The 17,972-nt window shown below is 41.0% G+C and overlaps 3 protein-coding genes across 3 annotated transcripts; 1 reads left to right on the top strand and 2 right to left on the bottom strand.

Annotated features, from left to right (window-relative positions):
* Window positions 1–10: 10 nt before the first annotated feature.
* colgalt1a (collagen beta(1-O)galactosyltransferase 1a) lies at window positions 11–6,512 on the bottom strand. Its single transcript, XM_044051793.1, has 12 exons — window positions 6,103–6,512; window positions 3,791–3,901; window positions 3,583–3,700; window positions 2,864–2,998; window positions 2,577–2,781; window positions 2,369–2,488; window positions 2,116–2,192; window positions 1,873–1,979; window positions 1,645–1,777; window positions 1,434–1,561; window positions 1,147–1,353; window positions 11–1,058 (listed from the first exon to the last, which is right to left on the bottom strand). The coding sequence occupies exons 1-12, from the start codon at window positions 6,333–6,335 to the stop codon at window positions 791–793; spliced, it is 1,842 nt and encodes a 613-aa protein (XP_043907728.1). The 5' UTR covers window positions 6,336–6,512; the 3' UTR covers window positions 11–790.
* Window positions 6,513–6,586: 74 nt separating this feature from the next.
* pgls (6-phosphogluconolactonase) lies at window positions 6,587–10,149 on the bottom strand. Its single transcript, XM_044051803.1, has 6 exons — window positions 10,066–10,149; window positions 8,992–9,262; window positions 8,801–8,908; window positions 8,117–8,218; window positions 7,772–7,912; window positions 6,587–7,497 (listed from the first exon to the last, which is right to left on the bottom strand). The coding sequence occupies exons 1-6, from the start codon at window positions 10,092–10,094 to the stop codon at window positions 7,351–7,353; spliced, it is 798 nt and encodes a 265-aa protein (XP_043907738.1). The 5' UTR covers window positions 10,095–10,149; the 3' UTR covers window positions 6,587–7,350.
* A 265-nt stretch (window positions 10,150–10,414) lies between these two features.
* On the top strand, window positions 10,415–17,950 carry LOC122785261 (gastrula zinc finger protein xFG20-1). Its single transcript, XM_044050989.1, has 8 exons — window positions 10,415–10,875; window positions 10,970–11,048; window positions 11,142–11,244; window positions 11,986–12,671; window positions 14,506–14,896; window positions 16,925–17,061; window positions 17,149–17,254; window positions 17,337–17,950. The coding sequence occupies exons 1-8, from the start codon at window positions 10,583–10,585 to the stop codon at window positions 17,948–17,950; spliced, it is 2,409 nt and encodes an 802-aa protein (XP_043906924.1). The 5' UTR covers window positions 10,415–10,582.
* Window positions 17,951–17,972: the final 22 nt, after the last annotated feature.

The raw sequence follows: 17,972 nt of genomic DNA, 5'->3' as shown, positions 1-17,972 counted from the left end.
CCATTGAACCTTTTTCAAAAATTCTGCATTTTATTTTTTGTTGGCACAATGCACCAATAACATTCCCGTGCAAAATCAGATGGCGAACATCTCCCATCAGTACCTCACAGATATCACATTCTTGAGACATCTATTGCAGCCATGAAAGGCAGAATCCAGGATGGAATAAATTATTTCAAAGCAAGACTGACATATTTGCTTTCAAACTGTTGCTTGTTTGTGTCTGTTGTTTCTTTGGCAAAGATCTGCTGCAAACATCTCAAGTGTTTGCTTACGTACAGTTGACCGTTAAGAGGAAATACTAACGATGAAAGCCAAAGACATGCAGATGTTTCTTTAAAATTATACTGTCGATTTCAGTTTTGCTTTTGCTCAGTGACAAACAGTACAGTTGATCCCTAATTCATTTGTAAAAGCATTTCACAGTGTAATGTCAAACTAGGACAAACATAATTGCCCAGTGACTGAAATGTAACAGTCCAATTGCATCCTTGACTAATATATACTGTATATATTCAATTCTGTATGACAGACAGAAGCTGGGTACTGCAAATGCCATCCCAAATGGCAAGTCTAGTGCATTTATATTCGATACAAACAGCATGATGGAAAGCATAAGATACACCTGATCGCCTTTTAATCTGTCACATCTACTTAAATTAAATCTTTCTCCAAACTCTGATGTCACATCCCCATGATGATACAAAATACAAAGTATCACAGATGACACCTTGTTAAAAAAAAAAACAAGTTCATTTGCCCTGTGCACCTGTGAGTTTCTACAAGGGTCTCATAGCTCGTCCCGTGCTGTACTGTCCAGAGGGGACTGTAGCACATCTGAGTTCTGGGCCTCGGTGCTGATCTCAGCTTGCTCCCCAGTTTTTCCTGAGCGGGCTCTGTCCCAGTCTGTACGGACCTTGTCGTTGTCCCACACTGTGGAGGTTTCAGTGTCGCTGATGTAGCCCGGGTCGCCAGTGTAGTGTGTTGGATACACTAGAAGAGGCTCTGCGGAAAATGCCTTCAAGTCCCTAGTTTCAAACTGCTCCATATAATCAGTCCTGTGGAGGAGAAGGTAATGTCAAGCATCACAAAAACAGGAAAATCTCCTGAGCAGAAGTGCAGTATACGTTATGTGTGCTCACTTACATAGGGTGTTTATTGTACATGATAGGAAGAAACTCATCCACTGGTAAAATCCTCTTCAGAGGCTCAGCTTTCAGAAGCTTCTCAGCACCTTGTAATGATATCATATAACCTAGTGTCCAATATGAATAGTCTGCTTCCACTAAGTTGTGTATATTAGGCACCGCTTTCTCTGGATGATCCACTTGCATTCTCTTACGACCAATATAACTACAAGGAAGAAAAAAGAAAATGCAAGTGAGTAACAACCTCGGGAATCAAAGAAGGAAGGAAGTGAGAAAAAAACTCACATGAGATCCCAGTCCAGTCCTTCTTCCTGTATTTCAATCATCAAGTTCATTAAGCGGCGTTTGAAAAAGACTTCAAAGCGCAGGTCATCTTCAATCACCAGAGAGGTGGTCAGGCGTCGCTCCTCTATCTAGAGCAAGACATAGTTGTAATGATAAGTCACTTGGTGTACCTGCTTCACAAATGTGTACATGTTTGACTTCTGAGGTTCACCTCTTTCCAGATTTTATAGTGGGAAAGGAAACATCCCAGTTCTCCTTTTGTCAGTGGTCGACCATGATAGGGGTCACTGTATCCCGGGAGCATATGGATGCCCAGAGATTGAACTTCACTGGCATTCATTGCTCTGAAATAGGGAGAGCATAACAAATATCACAAAATGAGATAGAGTAGATGTGTATTTCAATCAGTAGACAGCAATTTTAAAAAGAATAAACTTACTTTCCATCTACGGCTGCAATGACCTTACAAGCAATCTCCTGCTGGTACAATGCCCCCAGCATACGATCTCGACGGTCAGTCCGTCTCTGGAGGTTAATCATGAAAACCTGCACATGGGTAAACAGGAGAACCATTTAATGTAATGACACGTTTCTAACAGGAGGGGAAGGGGGGAGGCATTAAGCACAGACGTGAACAGAGTGCCATTTTGCAGATTCCATCTTCACATCACTCTGTACTCACCTCATCAAATCCCATTTTATCAGGTTTTTTTCTAGGAGCACGTATGTATTTGGAAGGCATCACTGGGGAATTTCGCACTACACAGTGAGAGGGAAGATGGATGCAGAAATGGTATAAATGTCACATAGAAACCTAAGCTAACATCTGTCATGAGATGAACCAGCAGCAAATGGAATATCACACTTAAAGCCAACGGAAAAAAGGAGTGGTGTGGAAAAAAAGAAATCCTACACTGGGACTGCAAGCTACTCACCATTAACTTCCAGCACGGTATGCAAGAAGCTGTCAGCTTCATCTTGCAAAGTATTATGTGATCGGAGGGGCACAGGGAAGTATCCATAGGTCTCTTTGTTACATACAAACATTTGAACATCTGTGGAGAGAAATGTTTTACACCATTTAGTTCACAGTGTTAGGGGGAAAAGGTTTGACATATTTTAATTACGCTTTAAAGTCTATACCTGCCATCCTAGCAGAGTATGCAAACACAATAATATCATCAAATGCCCAGTTGTATTCAGGGTGTGGTGGATGAAAGGCCAGCTGTTTGGATGCCTCTTTCCTCAGGTCAATCAGGAAGGTGGAGTGGACCATGGGTACAGCAAAACAGCCCTTACGCAGCTGCTTCCTAATGGGTATGTAGGCAGGGGTGCGCTTATAGTAACCCTGAATGAGCAGAGTTGATTAACAGTTGAGGATTTGAGAGCATTCATTAAAGCAACATTAACAAATGTGTGCACCCAAATACCTGCGAAGTCATTCCACACCAGAAGTTTGAATAGGCAGCACGGGAGTCAAGCATTGGGGCGATGATGGTCTTATTCTCTTTCATAAGCTTCCACATCACATCGGGATTGGTGAGCAAATTATCACAGTCCACCAACTACACAAGGAAGAGACAATACACAAAAAACAAACATGTATTTGCGAGTAGTTTCATACTATAAACTGACTCTGACAGCAAACAAAATGTTTATGGTTATGAAAAAGGCAATAAAACTGAGATGGTAAAAAATTCTGCTTTTGATGAAAAAGCTATGGGAGTTTCTAAAAAGAAAAAATCTATCTTAAAATTATTGCAGTTCTGCACATATTGTGCTTCAAAATTATACCCCAGGGAAGCTCAACAAGATGTGCTGGCCAGGGGAATACAAATCAAAATGCGCACAGACAGGCATTTTAATATATGGTTCATGTTGAGTCAAGATTTGTGTGAGTGTATGGATCCAGATGAATCAGACTGGATCAACTGCAGCCACAAAAAAACTGAAAAAAGGCACAATTCCAAGCGCTTAAATTGTCCTGGCGATGGGGACTCAACTCTGTACTTATCCTTCTGCTGCTATTATTGAACAATAAAGATAGTCTGGGTAGAAATTCCTCCTCAGTTCTTAAAATAGAAACACTCCCAATGTTACTGGTTACTGTGCTTTTCAGAGCCAAGACAAAACTGTTGCGTTACCCTACCATAAAGAAGTCCGCCCACATCTCACGAGCTGACTCGAGTGCGACCTGCCGAAGCTTCATAACATGCTCATAACGGAGGTCAGTCCACTGCTTTGGACCATCTTCATCTGTGTAACGTCTGCAAGAGACATTTGGATACTTGAGACTGATTTCATTGGATCTGTGAACCATTTTCAGCGACACAAACGTTTAACATGAAGTGACCAACCTGGGTTCCTCTTTTGGCCTCCATTCCACATAATGGTAAAGTTTCTGCACTTTGACGAGCCAGTCACGCAGGATGACAGTGGTGTTGTCCTCGTTATGATCAGTCGCTACCCTGTTAATATACAACAGATGTGACTGATTAGAGGAAGAACATTCAACAACAACTAAGACCAGGAAAAGTAAAACAGTAACAATGGATGAAAAGTAGCACAAGTGTCAAACTGGATCCATGAGTGGAAAGAGGATACCAAGACTAAAATGACAATAGTTCTTTTGTATTTTATGTTAACTCATTGTCTGCAGCTGTGGGAACCAACACCAGTGATAAGGACAAATCACAAAAGAAAAACACTGTACTTTTCTTTGATTTTAGAGCAGATTATCACATTTAAGGGATGTGAATTAAGGTAATAACTTGTGAATTTGATCTAATTCTGAAAAAGAAAAAAAGAATCAGGCCACTTAACGATAATCCTGTCCATTGGGAAAACTGAGAATTCATGCTACAACATACAGTCGCCCACAGTATTCATGTCCTTTGCACTTTTTACTACATAAAGAACATCTGCACCAAAGTCAGCCAAGCTTGTGTTTTGACCATGTGGGTGACAGCCACGATGGATCCACTTGAAAGGCTTCACATGGATCTGTGAGAACACTGCAGCTCCACGCTAAACAAATCACTCCAGCAGTCCGTCCTTCAAAATCCTCACACAAGAAACCTTGATGGCATCACATTTACTCCACTGTTGCTCCAAGGAAGGGAAAATTGCATACACTCTAAACTTGGGGCTTTTGCGTGTTTACAAGCAGCTGCAAAAAGCTTCAGCAAAAAGTTAGTTGTTTAGATTTTCCAGATGTTGGTTAATGTGTTTGCAGAACATGTCAAAACACAACTGCCCTTACCTCCAACACATTCACACAGGATTACTTTGACTGACAAAATTAAAGGGGTAAATTAACAAGATCACTTACATTATGTTCCTTAACACAGTGAAACTTGATCACTGGGTAAGAAGCATATCTCTTTAAAACGCTCAGAACTCCAAGTAGTATAAACATGGGTGGGCTGTCGGAGCATGTTGCTTAGTTATTACAGCACCTCCCTTTCACTTCGCCTGGCTCTTGCCTGAGCTTTAGACATGTGTTTAAAAGGGTTTATAACATCAATTTGCACGTTCTAACTGCCTGAAAGTTTGTCGCAAATAACAGTTGCACTGCAGTCGTGTTAAGTCTAGAAAACAGACCGTGGAACCATGGCACACATATCCGAAAAGTTTTAGAATTCATATTGAAATGTAAAACAACTAGTCAAAGACAAATCCCTTCTTAAAACCAATTGTTTTGGCCTTTTATCTTTTGGTGTTTTATTGCTTTACTTTACTTGCTTGCTTTTGGTCTGATTTTCATTTCTTTTTAATTTATTAACCTTTAAATTTTGTGTTCTGAATGTTGAAAAAACTATTTCCTTCATGTTAAAAGTGTTAGATAAGTCAAATAATAATATATTATTGGTAGTAGTAGGAGTCCTGTCCCACTCTCTTTCCAAGCAAAGTATCCTGTGCCAAGGCTTCAATGGAACAGATGAACATGAATGGAAACAATATACTACAAACTACATAATGCAGTTAATGCTGCCGTTTGCACACGCTGGTAAACACTGCCAATAAAGCTCTGCAGAAGTGGTCTTGCCAGATGTACATCCCTAACATGATCATACAAAGTGAAACAGACACTCTCCATGTCACATTACACATTTATCACGTGTCTAAATACTAATCAGAGGTGATGTGGGCTGGGGAAGAAGAGTCAGAGTGGCTGTGTGTGTTTGTGTGTGTGGTGATGATGGATTGCTCAGACAGCACTAAAGTATCGTTTAGTGTTGCCGTGTTAAATCATAAGCTCCCCCTGTGGCCGTATCAGTCGTGTCCCCTCCCCTCCACGTATACAGATCAATGCATGGCTCCTCTGATGAACTGTAACCAGATGTGCTCACCTCTGTTTAACAGACAGCTTACTGTAATATCATCAGAGGCGTTGGTTCTTCTTTTTGATACAATTTGTGCTATTTTTCTTTGAAACATGAAGTGAAGCCTGCGCAGCAAAACTTGGCTACAATGTTACCAATATAACCCAGCCATTTTCTGTGGGACCACCCCCTTTTTTTTTTTTTTTACTCTTCCACATACCTCAGCAAGTTCATTCAGTATAGTCATATTGTGTCATGCGACATATACATATTTTAATGTTTCTATTTTTGCAGAAATGTGAATGTTCTAGCAGGAGAAAAAACATTACCGTGAAGAAACTCACCACAGAGCCATGCGGTCCTTGGGATAGTTGAGTCGATCAAAGGCCCCGAGAAAATACGGCAGGGAGTGTTCGGAGTTTCTGCAGATGAGGGCGACGAGGACCCGCGGAGCCAGGAGCGGAGACTCGGGGCACCAGCGCTCCTCCGCAAAGTATCCCTGGGCAGGAGAGCAGCAGCAGGACAGAAGGCAGAGGAGCAGCGCGGCGCAGAGGCAGGCCAAGTTTGCACAGGACATTGTGACATTAAATGAAGAAATACTATGTTTAAAAATTCTAGGTGGGTGGGTGGTGGTTATGGCTCGTGATGGGGCAATGTTCAAAAGTTGCCTCTTTACTTTTCGCGGTCATCACAAAAAGGCAAAATGAGTGCAGCAGCTCCTGATGTGACAACACTGCAAAGTTGAGCTTTAAAGGGGCGGGATGAGCTGTGATCTTAAAGGGGATGGACTACTGAACATGCATACACAGACAGTAAAGGCACAAAGAATAATGTTTCATTGGCATTTTATTACCTTTAATTGCTTATAACAAAGTTTATTGTATGTTTGAGGGAACATACACGCGGAAACACGCCTCTAATGAGCTAAGCATAATACCATACCTTACAGTACAGTAGCAACATGGTAATACCTGAAAAGGACTTTCCAATGATATAGCTTGGTAATGAGAATTACAATCACTGCAATGCAATTACATAAAAAGGTGTGTGGATCAAAATGAATTATTAACATTAACTTGGTGATTCCTATAGAAATAAGGTGGAATTGCCTTAATATTACTTCCCTTTTACAAGACTATGAGCATATTGTTACTTTACTGTAATGTTAATGGCGGTGTCATGTGAATGGATAAATGTGTTATGAATATCTAGTTTACTAAAATGCCTTTGTGCCCATCGTCTGACAAGACTTCTGCTTTAAATAATACTTTTATCTGATGTGGTTTTGTCCACAGCATTCTTGTTGGAGTAAGACTAGTTACAATACCGACAGTAAGCAATACGTGTCGTGTACAGTGACTTTAAAACCTAAATAGTGCTTAACCTCTGATGTACCTCCTCACATGAACAATGAACACACATACACAAACATTTTGATGGAAATTTAAACCATGTTGTGAATTGTTTGGTCCCCATACTCTCTCTCAACTGATGTGTAAACTAATTAAACTCTTTGTTGGGATGTGAGAGTGGGATTGTTCTGCACCATTTTAAGTCAATTCATTCATATTCACATCATTGTTGGAAAGGCTCTACAGTTTGGCTCCTGAGCCTGGCCTCTCTACTTGAATAGTTAAGGAGGCAGCTGCAGGGTCATCAACAAGCCAGAACAGCTCACCATTGGTTGGAACAACACGGGCTGCTGGAAAGGCTGGACCCTCTCTGCCCTCTAGCACTTCCTGCAAGAAGGTGGTCACCATGTTACAATACAAAATTAGCAAAGTAAATATGACAGTATGAAACATATTTCTCCAGAACCAGTGGGGGAGTGGTTAACAAAACTTTTTCCCTTAATTAACTTGTAGTCCTTTTTAAGTTTTCCATTCAATCTCTCAGTGGTAACTATAACCTTTTAATTTAACCAGCATGGACATAATGTAAGCTGATCTATTGTCCTCACTGGCCTTTAGATTCTGTTTTTGAGATGCGCATGTTCAAGTCTCTAAATATTACCTTCAAAATGGGTGCTTTACTTCCTCCTGTTGATACAAAAGCCACACAGCGTGCAGAGTTCACCACTGGAAAAGTCATAGTTACACGCTGTGGTGGTGGTTTGGGAGAGTCACTGATTGGGGCCACAATCTTCTTGGTTTCCTGCGTATGAAGTTCAACCAAACCCAATTATGTATCATGAGTAAAGTGTGCAATTGTCACAATGTGCCATTGTGAAAACCATGAGAAAAATGAGACAAACAGACATGTAAACAAATAGGCACAACAATGAAGAATAAAAAAAAATTAAGCCCTATCAATGACTTGCAGGCAGAAAGATCAAAGTCATTGGAAAATGGTCCTCACCTCCAAGAGAGGGTGGTCTGGGAAGAGAGAACAGGTGTGTCCATCAGGCCCCATGCCCAGCAGTAACAAGTCAAACACAGGGAAGTCGTCATCTGGGAAGGCCTGTGTTTGAAAGTAGCAAAAACAATACCATAAAAATTCAGATGCAAAATTATTGAAGGCTGAAAGAACATGCCTATATAATCATAGAAATGGAATAGAAACATTTTCATTCTGCAGCATGAGAACAGACCCCAACATACAGCCAGAGTCACAAAGATCCCTTCTTAGCAGAAAGAACAAAAAACCATGCAACAGATGGTGGTATAGCCCCCATAACTTAATCTGTGAGACACCAGATTGAAGCAGGAACCATTGTTTTAACTATCCTCAATTCAATACAAGTTTGTAATATCACTTAAAATGTGCATGTCCGTTTAGCTGTAGGTCAATGTATTATTTGTAAAAGTACTGTAAATTTGTAGTTGGACATATGTAACGTACTGATAAATGTATGGTATTTGATTGTGCAGAAAGAAAATAATCTTTCTTCTTATTGGCATTACCTTGATCATAAACAACCTAACTATTAAGTACCCTGAAAATCTGCACACGTGTTGCTACAAATGTTATTCATAGTAAATTCTCCCAAATGGCTAAAGCTTGTTTACTGTGCTCTATTGTGCGTGATAGAGATGTGCATACCTCCTTCAGTTTGTGGGTATAGTCCTCCGCACACTCACTGACAGACAGAGTTGAATCAATGGTTAAAATCCCACTATCAGGGATGTTGACCTTGGAAAATAATTTACTCTAGAAAAGGAAAAAAAAGATACATATTTCAGTCTCCTGTGATTGCAACATTGTTAATAGTAAAAACTGTCCTCAGCTAATACCTTGTATAAACCATATGTGCTCTCGGGATCATCAAAGGGAACCAATCTCTCATCACAAAAACCAACCACCCACTTGCTGCAGTCCAGCTCTGGCAGGGCAAGCAGCTCTTTGCCGAGCATGGAGACTAAGCTTCCGCCAGACAGTCCCAGAGTGAACCTGCCACGGGATGTGATGGCCTTCTCAGCTCGAGAGGTCACCAAATGGGCCAGCACCGGGCCGAGCTCCACAGAGGAGGGGAAGACCACAATTCTCCTGGCAGCCATGAGAGCACTGTCCGAACCAGAGGGGTGAGATGGAAAAAACTTTGAGCTACACATGAGGAAGTTTTCCCTTTTGAAATGTATCAAAGTGGGTCTGTAAATATTCTATCATTGAGTCATATAAAAAAATTATGTAATGTGCTGGTGTTGTTAAGGCCTTTTTTCCAGCATACTTATACTTAAGTTATTTTTATACTGTATTGTAGCAAAGGCTATGCAGACTGTGGACTACAGAATAAAGCCAAGAACCACAAGGGCATACTGCATACTGATGAGAGGCTCACCACTTCAATGAAACACACTGAGAACAAGAGTGAGTAAACTACATTCTGTGCAATATATAATTAAGTTGTCCAAGTCCTCCATCACAATGAGTCAGCAAATATTCTACACTGAATTCCACTGATACCGTCATTCCTAGGAACTACGTAGGGAACCACTTTCGAAGATTTGTTTTGCCTTTTACATAAGATTTATTTTTAACATGTTTTAACTACCACGCATAAGATTAATTTGTGATTCGTCAAACATATGCAGGATCCAGAACGAGGGTTAGGATTAGTGGTATGTGGTTCCCCGTATTACAAAAATGTCCTACATAATCTGTTGATAAACTAAAGACATTCTTTCAGACCACTTGTACTGAAGTTGACTACTACTGTGGCTAAATATGTGCAGTGCAGTGTAGATTTAAGCTAATAACAACAACGGCATATTGCATTAATCACTATCGGAAATATCAGGAGGAGAAACTAATTTAACTGAAACCATATCACAGTATCTCCTGTTTCTCATGAGAGGAAGTTTCCTTACCTAGACAGAAGTTCAGGTGCCGACATCATGAGGATTTTCGGTCGGCGAATCTATTTCAACGAACTACTTCCTTAAATGACTTTTCAAGAGCCAATCAGCGTCGGATTTTAAACCGCACTGCCTTCTGGGCATTTGAGTTCTAAATAGCTCGCCCTCAAAGGCGGTTAAAAAAGACTTTTCCAGACACAAACAGAGATGTGCAAGTTACAAAAACATATTTAATTATAGTCAGATGAATTTCGCTCAACACGGGCTAAGCTTAATTCACCGAAGATTCAGATAAACAATTTTATCATTAGCGGTTGCTATGCATCCTCCTGACCGGCAGATGGAAACAATGCACCATGTCACCAACAATATGAGTGTGCAGCCTCGATCGCGCGTGCATTGGGGGAATGCACACGCAGTTTATATTCTGCATTACATTGTAACTACATCTTAACAGTGAACATTAAGGTTCTTCTCCCTGTGCGTTTTGAACGCGTACATTTCTCGCGCGTCACAGAAACTCTCAACAATGTCGACAGTCTTCTCTTTCCAGACACAGCTCGTCTCCATCATGGACGCGTTATCCAAAACAGCTGTAATGGAAATAAGCAAACTGGTGGAGATTGAGTCGAAGATGCTGAAAATAGAGATAAACCGAGGGCGGAACGAAATCGTCTCGCTCACAGAGAAACTGCAGCTGATGGAGAAACTGCTTTACATGGCGCAGGGGAGCAGACAGGACGCAGCAGCATGCTCACTGGTTAGGGACGCTTCAGCAAACAGAGTATTGGAGTCTGACAGGACAAGACCTGCCATAAAAAGGTAGGCTGGCAGATTCCTGTCGCCATCATGACTTTTCCTCCCAGCTCCACCCTGCCTGCATGGTTGATATTAATCATTGTTTATTACGTCCTAGTGAGATCCTAAGGGAAAACATAAGTTCCTCCACTGAAAGTAGCACGTTGCATCATGGAGAAGAGCAAGCTCTACCTGAGGTAACCATACATACATACATAACATAACATGTTCGATTGCACTGTGTCCTTCGCTTGTAACGGGTGCAGGTGATATAATTGTGTTGTCAACAGGTTAGAAACACACCGAAAGAGCAGCCCGATCTTATTGTGGTAAAGGAAGAGTTGCTGGAGGTGGACACTGGAGACACTGAACAAGACAGGAGAACTGAAAACGGTGAGTCCTGTATCAAAACTGGTTGCAAAGCAATGTGTAATATGCAATTCTGACTCATTTCAACACATTGGGGGACCACAATTGAATTTAGATATTACAACTGATTAAAGGTCCAGTGTGTATAGGAGGGTTTTCTGCACAAAATGAATAAACTTACCACAAATGTGTTCACTCACTCATTGACGACCGCTTTATCCTCTACATGAGGGTCACTGGGACACTGGTGCCAATCCCACAGACATAGGGCGAAAGGCGGGGTACACCCCGGACAGGTCGTCAATCCATCACAGAGCCAAAATATAGAGACAAACAATTCACACGGTCAATTTAGAGTGACTGCATGTTTTTGGCCTGTGGGAGAAAACCCATGTTCAGATGGGTGCAACATGCAAACTCCATGTAAAATCCCTTACCCAGGTCTTTTTGCCGCTATTGTTAAATGCACCACATTTCGACAGCAAACCAAATGGACAAAGTAGCTCGGTGTGCATTTTGGAAACAAGTAAATTTACTATGCAAATGAAGAGGTACATCTTTTGTGGAATGTGAAGGCCACCTTAGTCCGCAATTTCTGGAAGCCTGTGTATTTTCTGTAAGAGAAAAGAGGAGGAATTTGTTGTGAACACACTGTTTGAAATAATGTTTTTAAAAGGGTCTATAAATCCACTGTGTATGACCTTCATTGAGGACTTTAAGATCAGTCATATTCCAAATATTAACTTACTTTTATAATGTCTACAGGAAAGGAAGCAGTCACAGAAGCTCAGCGGAGTTCAGATGTAATGCAGCATCCCAAACCAATCGCAGAACATCAGTCGTCCATGTTCACGGATAGTTTTGCGAGCATAAGCTCCCACTCATCTCTTGCTGGACCAGGAAGGAGGGAAACACAATGGAATCCACAGTTTGCACTTGCAAGCACAAATCTGGAGGTTGGAAAAAGCATTGCTCAAAATGTTGCATCCCAAAGCTTAAGTGTGCTCAGAAATATGAAGATCCACAACTTAAGGAACTCGGCTGCAAAGAGGTTTGGCTGCTTGCAGTGTGGCAAGAGCTTCAGGTGCTACAGTCAACTTGAAATACACCAGAGAAGTCACACAGGAGAGAAACCCTTTAGGTGCACGCTATGTGGAAAGAGATATGCACAGAAAGGACATCTGTATACACACCAGCGCACACACACCGGGGAGAAGCCTTACCGCTGTCCTATTTGCGGAAAGGGCTTCATTCAGAAATGCACTCTTGATATGCACCAGCGAACACACACTGGAGAAAAACCTTTTGTTTGCATCAAATGTGGCAAGGGTTTTACAAAGAACTGTAATCTGAAAAAACACCTTGCAGTACATTTAGATCCTAGTTTGAACATGTATGGTCATGAATCTGATGCACCAACATTCAGTGCATCATTAATTAATGGAACCACTTAAAACAGTCTGTCAAGTGTCACTTCTACAGTGGATTGACTGAAATAAAGTATTTTAATTAAGTTATCTTTGCTCCACACTTCATCACCTGCTGTGTTATAAATATGTCACCGAGTATGTTTTCTGTGGCTTACATTTTATTTTTACGATATTGTGCTACAGTATAGTCATCCTTATTGATGCTGGTTTTACCATATCTAGCAGGATTCAACGTTTCTTTTGTTTGTCATTTTTATGCTCCACTTTAAATTTAATTGAGTGCAAGGCAGAATACTGTAAAAATATAAATTAATATTAAACAGCACTAATAAACTAAAATTATGGTAAAAATAGAATAAGCCATTTTAATAAAATATTATTAGAGGAACAGTTTTTATATGCAGTTCACATTCTCCGATTGCTGTTATTTAACAGTTGAGTATTCATTGATCTGACACATTACATGGGAGAGATGAGTGGTGTCCTTAATGATGTGGGGTTTTCACTACCCTGTTCAATTTGTGTCTCTCCTCTGCTGCCCTGTTGCCAAAGCAGGAGGGGATGCAGTGTGTGAGAATGCAGAATGAAGGTGGATCAAGTCCCTAAAATTAATCTGCAAAGTCATGAATTAAAATGCCTGTCATCTGGCCTACATAGCACCTGGCCCTCATGCCTTGTGTTGAGCCCAAGTGTTAGCAACACCATTTTGCTATTTTGAGCTCTAGAACAAGCCACCACACAGTTGCTGGTGAGCTTCACTCCCAGATCTGGCCCATAGTTTCATCAGGGCACCAAGAGCTGGGCCAGGTGGATGGACCCAGTCAAGTAGAGTAGTAGTTCCTTTGCAAGGAGCCAAATGATTGGCTGATCAGACAGTTGGTTGGAACATACATGTCCTCTGGACTGGGAATGCTGGAGGATCCACAAGATAGAGCTGGAAAGTGTTGATTTTCAGAGAACAATACAAACCCAAACCACGGAGAAGCAGATTGAAATAGACGATAGAGAGATGGTGGGATAAATCTGTCTCCACCCACTGAAGCACTATTATTATCATCATTACATTCATACAGTAATACATACAATTAGCATGTTGTTAGTAGCTGTTGCATTTAATCATTGTGTCCACTGAGGGACAGTGAGCGCCGTCTCTGTGGACGTGGGCTGCGTCCCAGTTAGTGTACTTTCACACACACACACACACACACACACACTTGCTATTTAAAGTGCACAAGTGTATTCACACTGACAAAGTGTCCTTCGATGTCGGCTCTTCCTATCATTGTGAAGCAGAATTCACCAAGAGTTGGATTGTTCACCCACTAATGGGGAACGTGAGCTGGGATTAGACCGTCGTGAGACAGGTTAGTTTTACCCTACTGATGATGTGTCGTTGCAATAGTAATCCTGCTGACAAATATGGCATCATGCAGTGCTCTTTAGTACCCGGATGGTACAATAAAAACACTCTGGGTGTAAAATTTCAAACAAAACATTTTTTAAATCACCTAACCCACTGTCTAATACAAAATCGGTACAATAAACCCTAAATGGTTACTGTGATAAGGTTTGGATTTTGTAAAATTTGTGTTTTCAACTAATAATGCCTAACCATAGTTTCCTGTTACTTGGCAAGTTCATATTCAATGAGAGAATTCATTGATTTAATTGACTGCTTCAGTCACCGAGGTTTACAAGCTGCATATGTGCTTTATTAATCAATCATTTAGCTTCAACAACACAATACTATTCATAATTTAGTTGAAGAACTACACGATAAACAATATTAATGTTTATATTTCCAACGGTCCGTTTCCACTGTGCTGCCTTCACTGGCTCCTCGTAAATGTTGAAGACGAGTTTAGAAATTTCCCACAATCCTTTGCGATTCAGTTATACATATTTTACCGAGGAACAGCGTTGCAACGCTGGTAAAATTGGCCATAATTCTACAATATTTAGCCTTCCAGCCGAGATGATGTGCGATACCACAAACCGGAGTTTTCGGACGCAGTTGACCGCCGTCCTGGACAAACTAACGAAGGCGGCTTTGGTTGAAATAGGCAACCTCGCTGACGAGTGCTCCTCCGTCCTTCACACCGAGATTTCGCTTCATAAAACGGAGAATGAGGCGCTGAAGAAGAGATGTTACTCACTGGAGGTCCAGCTGAGAGCAGCGAGGGAAGCACAGACCTATACCAGCCACGTTAACAGCGTCAGCCGGCGGCACCCTGCAGGTCAGGACGGTCAGTGAGTCAGCGGTGGAGGCTTTAACCATCAAATCAACGAACGTTTGTATTTGTCAGGCTAGCCAGCAGAAGTGTAGACTACATTACCCCTGAAGTTACCTTGGTCTAACGTACAGCTTTACAATAAAACACCAACTATATCCATTTTAATGTTCAGTTTTAATTGATTAAGCTTTTAGTAGTGACGTTCGTGGAGCTGCATTGCGTTCTAACAGCGGTTAGACGCTGCAAGGGGGCGTAGGTGAGAGGCCCGGTGTCTACGGCGGTCCCGTCCTTCCCCCACGCTCCAGCTGCTAGAGCAGGGCTATTCAACTTAAAAAGCTAGGGGCCACAAAGGAGAATAACTGGCGATGTATGGACCACAAATAATGTCTAAAAACAACAATAAATAATCAAAATAACAGTATAATTATAGGAAATATGTTGTTACAAGGAATAAAATTACCCAAACACATACCTTATCTTTACTTTAATCTGGCATTATAATCAAATCCAGACAGCAGTCAGTCCAAATGTTTAAGTAGGAAAGAGGTGGACATCCAAGGGAGGTGCAAAAGTTAAAGCCCCCTGCCCTGCATGTTTTAGATGTTGCACTGCTACAACACACCTGACTCAAATGAATGTGAATGAGATGATGATTAGTTGATCATTTCAATCAGGTGTGTTGGAGCGGGGCAACAGGTAAAACATGCAGGGGGGACCAAGATAGGGAAACACTGGACTAGAACATGAGGGAGGCATTTTTAACTGTTCCATATTTTAAAAAATATGAATATAGTAAAAGAGTGACCATCAGAAACAATAATCAGACCTGTTTATCATATCCTCAACAACAAGTGAAGCTTTTAAAACAGGGCCATAAATGCTTAATGTGAAGTCAAATGTGTCATGGAGGCCAAAAATAGACAGGCCTGTTCACAATGCTACTAAAACTATTTCAAACAAAGTACTTACAGTTAAAGACATTTGAATAATCAAAAACAGACCAATACTCTTTGCATTTTAAGATAGCAATGCAAGCCCACATCAAGGAAATTGACCATTTTAACAGGCTAGTGTCAACAACTGTAGAAAATAAGATGAATAAAGTAAAACAGAAATAATCAGAAACAGGTAGGTCTGTTATATAAATATCAACATAAATGCCAAACTAGTGTTCAGACTGTCTTTTCATAACACAATCTATCAAAAACAATTGGAAACAGACATAAAATGCTTACAATGAGGGCATAAACTGTAATATGATGATCATCACTAAGTGAACATTACATGTTTTCTAAACTTCAGCTATTTTGAGCCTATGAAGCTCAGTGAGAGAAATTACACAGTGATTTAGATTACATCACTTGACTGTGTTGATGCTGAGATGATGCTTATAGTACCTGGACTTTCCCCCTCCACTCCTCCTTCGGGTAAACTGGCAGAACGAGCCATGATATGCGGGCCAGAGGAAAATTAAAATTAAAGCTAGAGGTTTGAGATCCACAATGTTAAACAGAACACACAGTTGCATTTTTGTTATTAAGCAGAGACACACATTGCCAAACTAGCAGAAACAATTAGTCAGTCATCATCTAACCGCTTTATCCTCCACCAGAGGGTCGCGGGGGGTGCTGTGCCAATCTCAGCTACATCGGGCGATAGGCGGGGTACACCCTGGACAGTTCGCCAGTCCATCGCAGGGCCACACACAACTAGAGACAAACAACCATTCACTCTCACACTCACTCCTACGGTCAATTTAGAGTGCAGAAACAATTAGTACAGTTAAATTCAAAAAGATTTGAGAAATGATTGTAGAGCTGCTGTGTTAAAATGTTAAAACCTTTGTACTAGCTGGATGTTTCTAATAAATTGTCAATTAAGTGTGCAGTCACTGGATTATTTTTAGCCTTTCACATTCTGTCCTTTCAAAAACAACCAGGCTGTTCTGAAAGTTTATTTGATCTTGAAATACCTACATTTATTTACACTATGATAACCAGCTGTAGTACCCCACAATTTCATATCTGCTTCTTCTTTTAGAACAGCAGCAACCCGCTCCAGCAATCGATGGAGTTTTTGGAAAGGACTGGTGTATGGACTTTTGGAGAGAAGAGAAACTGCCCTCTCACAGAAAAGAAACAATGGAGCCAACTGCTATGACAAGCATGGGAGTGCAGGTCAGTGAATAATTTTAAAGCTTTTTTTAATTGGTAAATATGTCAAACAATTATTTTTAAAGTTGTCTGCACCTGTCTTGTTGGTAGGCAATAGACTTGACAGAGAGAGAACCTGATCTCATCTTTGTCAAGGAGGAGATGTATGATGATCACCCTATTGGCCAGCAGATGAGTTTCACAGAGAACAGGAAAAGTAAGTTCAGTTTAAAAACAAACAAAAAAATATACTCTCACCTAGCATCTGTGATATAACTTCATGTATTCTCATTTTACAGTTGTTGGAATGTTTGAGGAGGACAGCATGCTTCCTAGATCTGTTGATGAGCTACAGCTTCACTCAGGGGAATTAAACAACTTTCCTGTGGTGACTGAAAATCAAACACAACAACGCATACAACCAACAATTATGGACAAGTTAATAGAAGATGCAACAATGAGCACTCTGGCTGACAACACAAATCCTTCTTCAGCCATGGCTGAATACTCTGACTATACAGATGACATCCACATGAATACAACTAAAGCACCCGCTATTCAGCCAAAACCTGCGAAGCCAATGAGACATTTTGAGTGCTTATTCTGTGGGAAAATGTTCAACTACTTGAGCAGTTTAAAAGTCCACATCAGGCGACACTCTGGTGAGAAGCCGTTCAGCTGCTCAGTTTGCGGGAAGCGGTTTGCTCAGAAAACGTATCTGAAACTGCACCAGCGCGTGCACTCGGGGGAGAAGCCATATAGCTGTCCAAGCTGTGGCAAAAGTTTTTCCCAGAAAAGCTCTCTGAACATACATCTTCGGACACACACTGGTGAAAAGCCCTATAGTTGTGTGGATTGTGGGAAGTGTTATGCATACAAGTATGGTTTAAATCATCACCAGTGTTTCACTTGACCAATCAACCAACCACAGAATT

This window comes from Solea senegalensis, linkage group LG19 (genome assembly GCF_019176455.1).
Source record: "Solea senegalensis isolate Sse05_10M linkage group LG19, IFAPA_SoseM_1, whole genome shotgun sequence".
In the NCBI taxonomy this organism is placed as follows: Eukaryota; Metazoa; Chordata; class Actinopteri; order Pleuronectiformes; family Soleidae; genus Solea; species Solea senegalensis.
The sequence above is the reverse complement of the archived record's forward strand: the minus strand, read 5'-3'. Positions and strand labels throughout refer to the sequence as shown.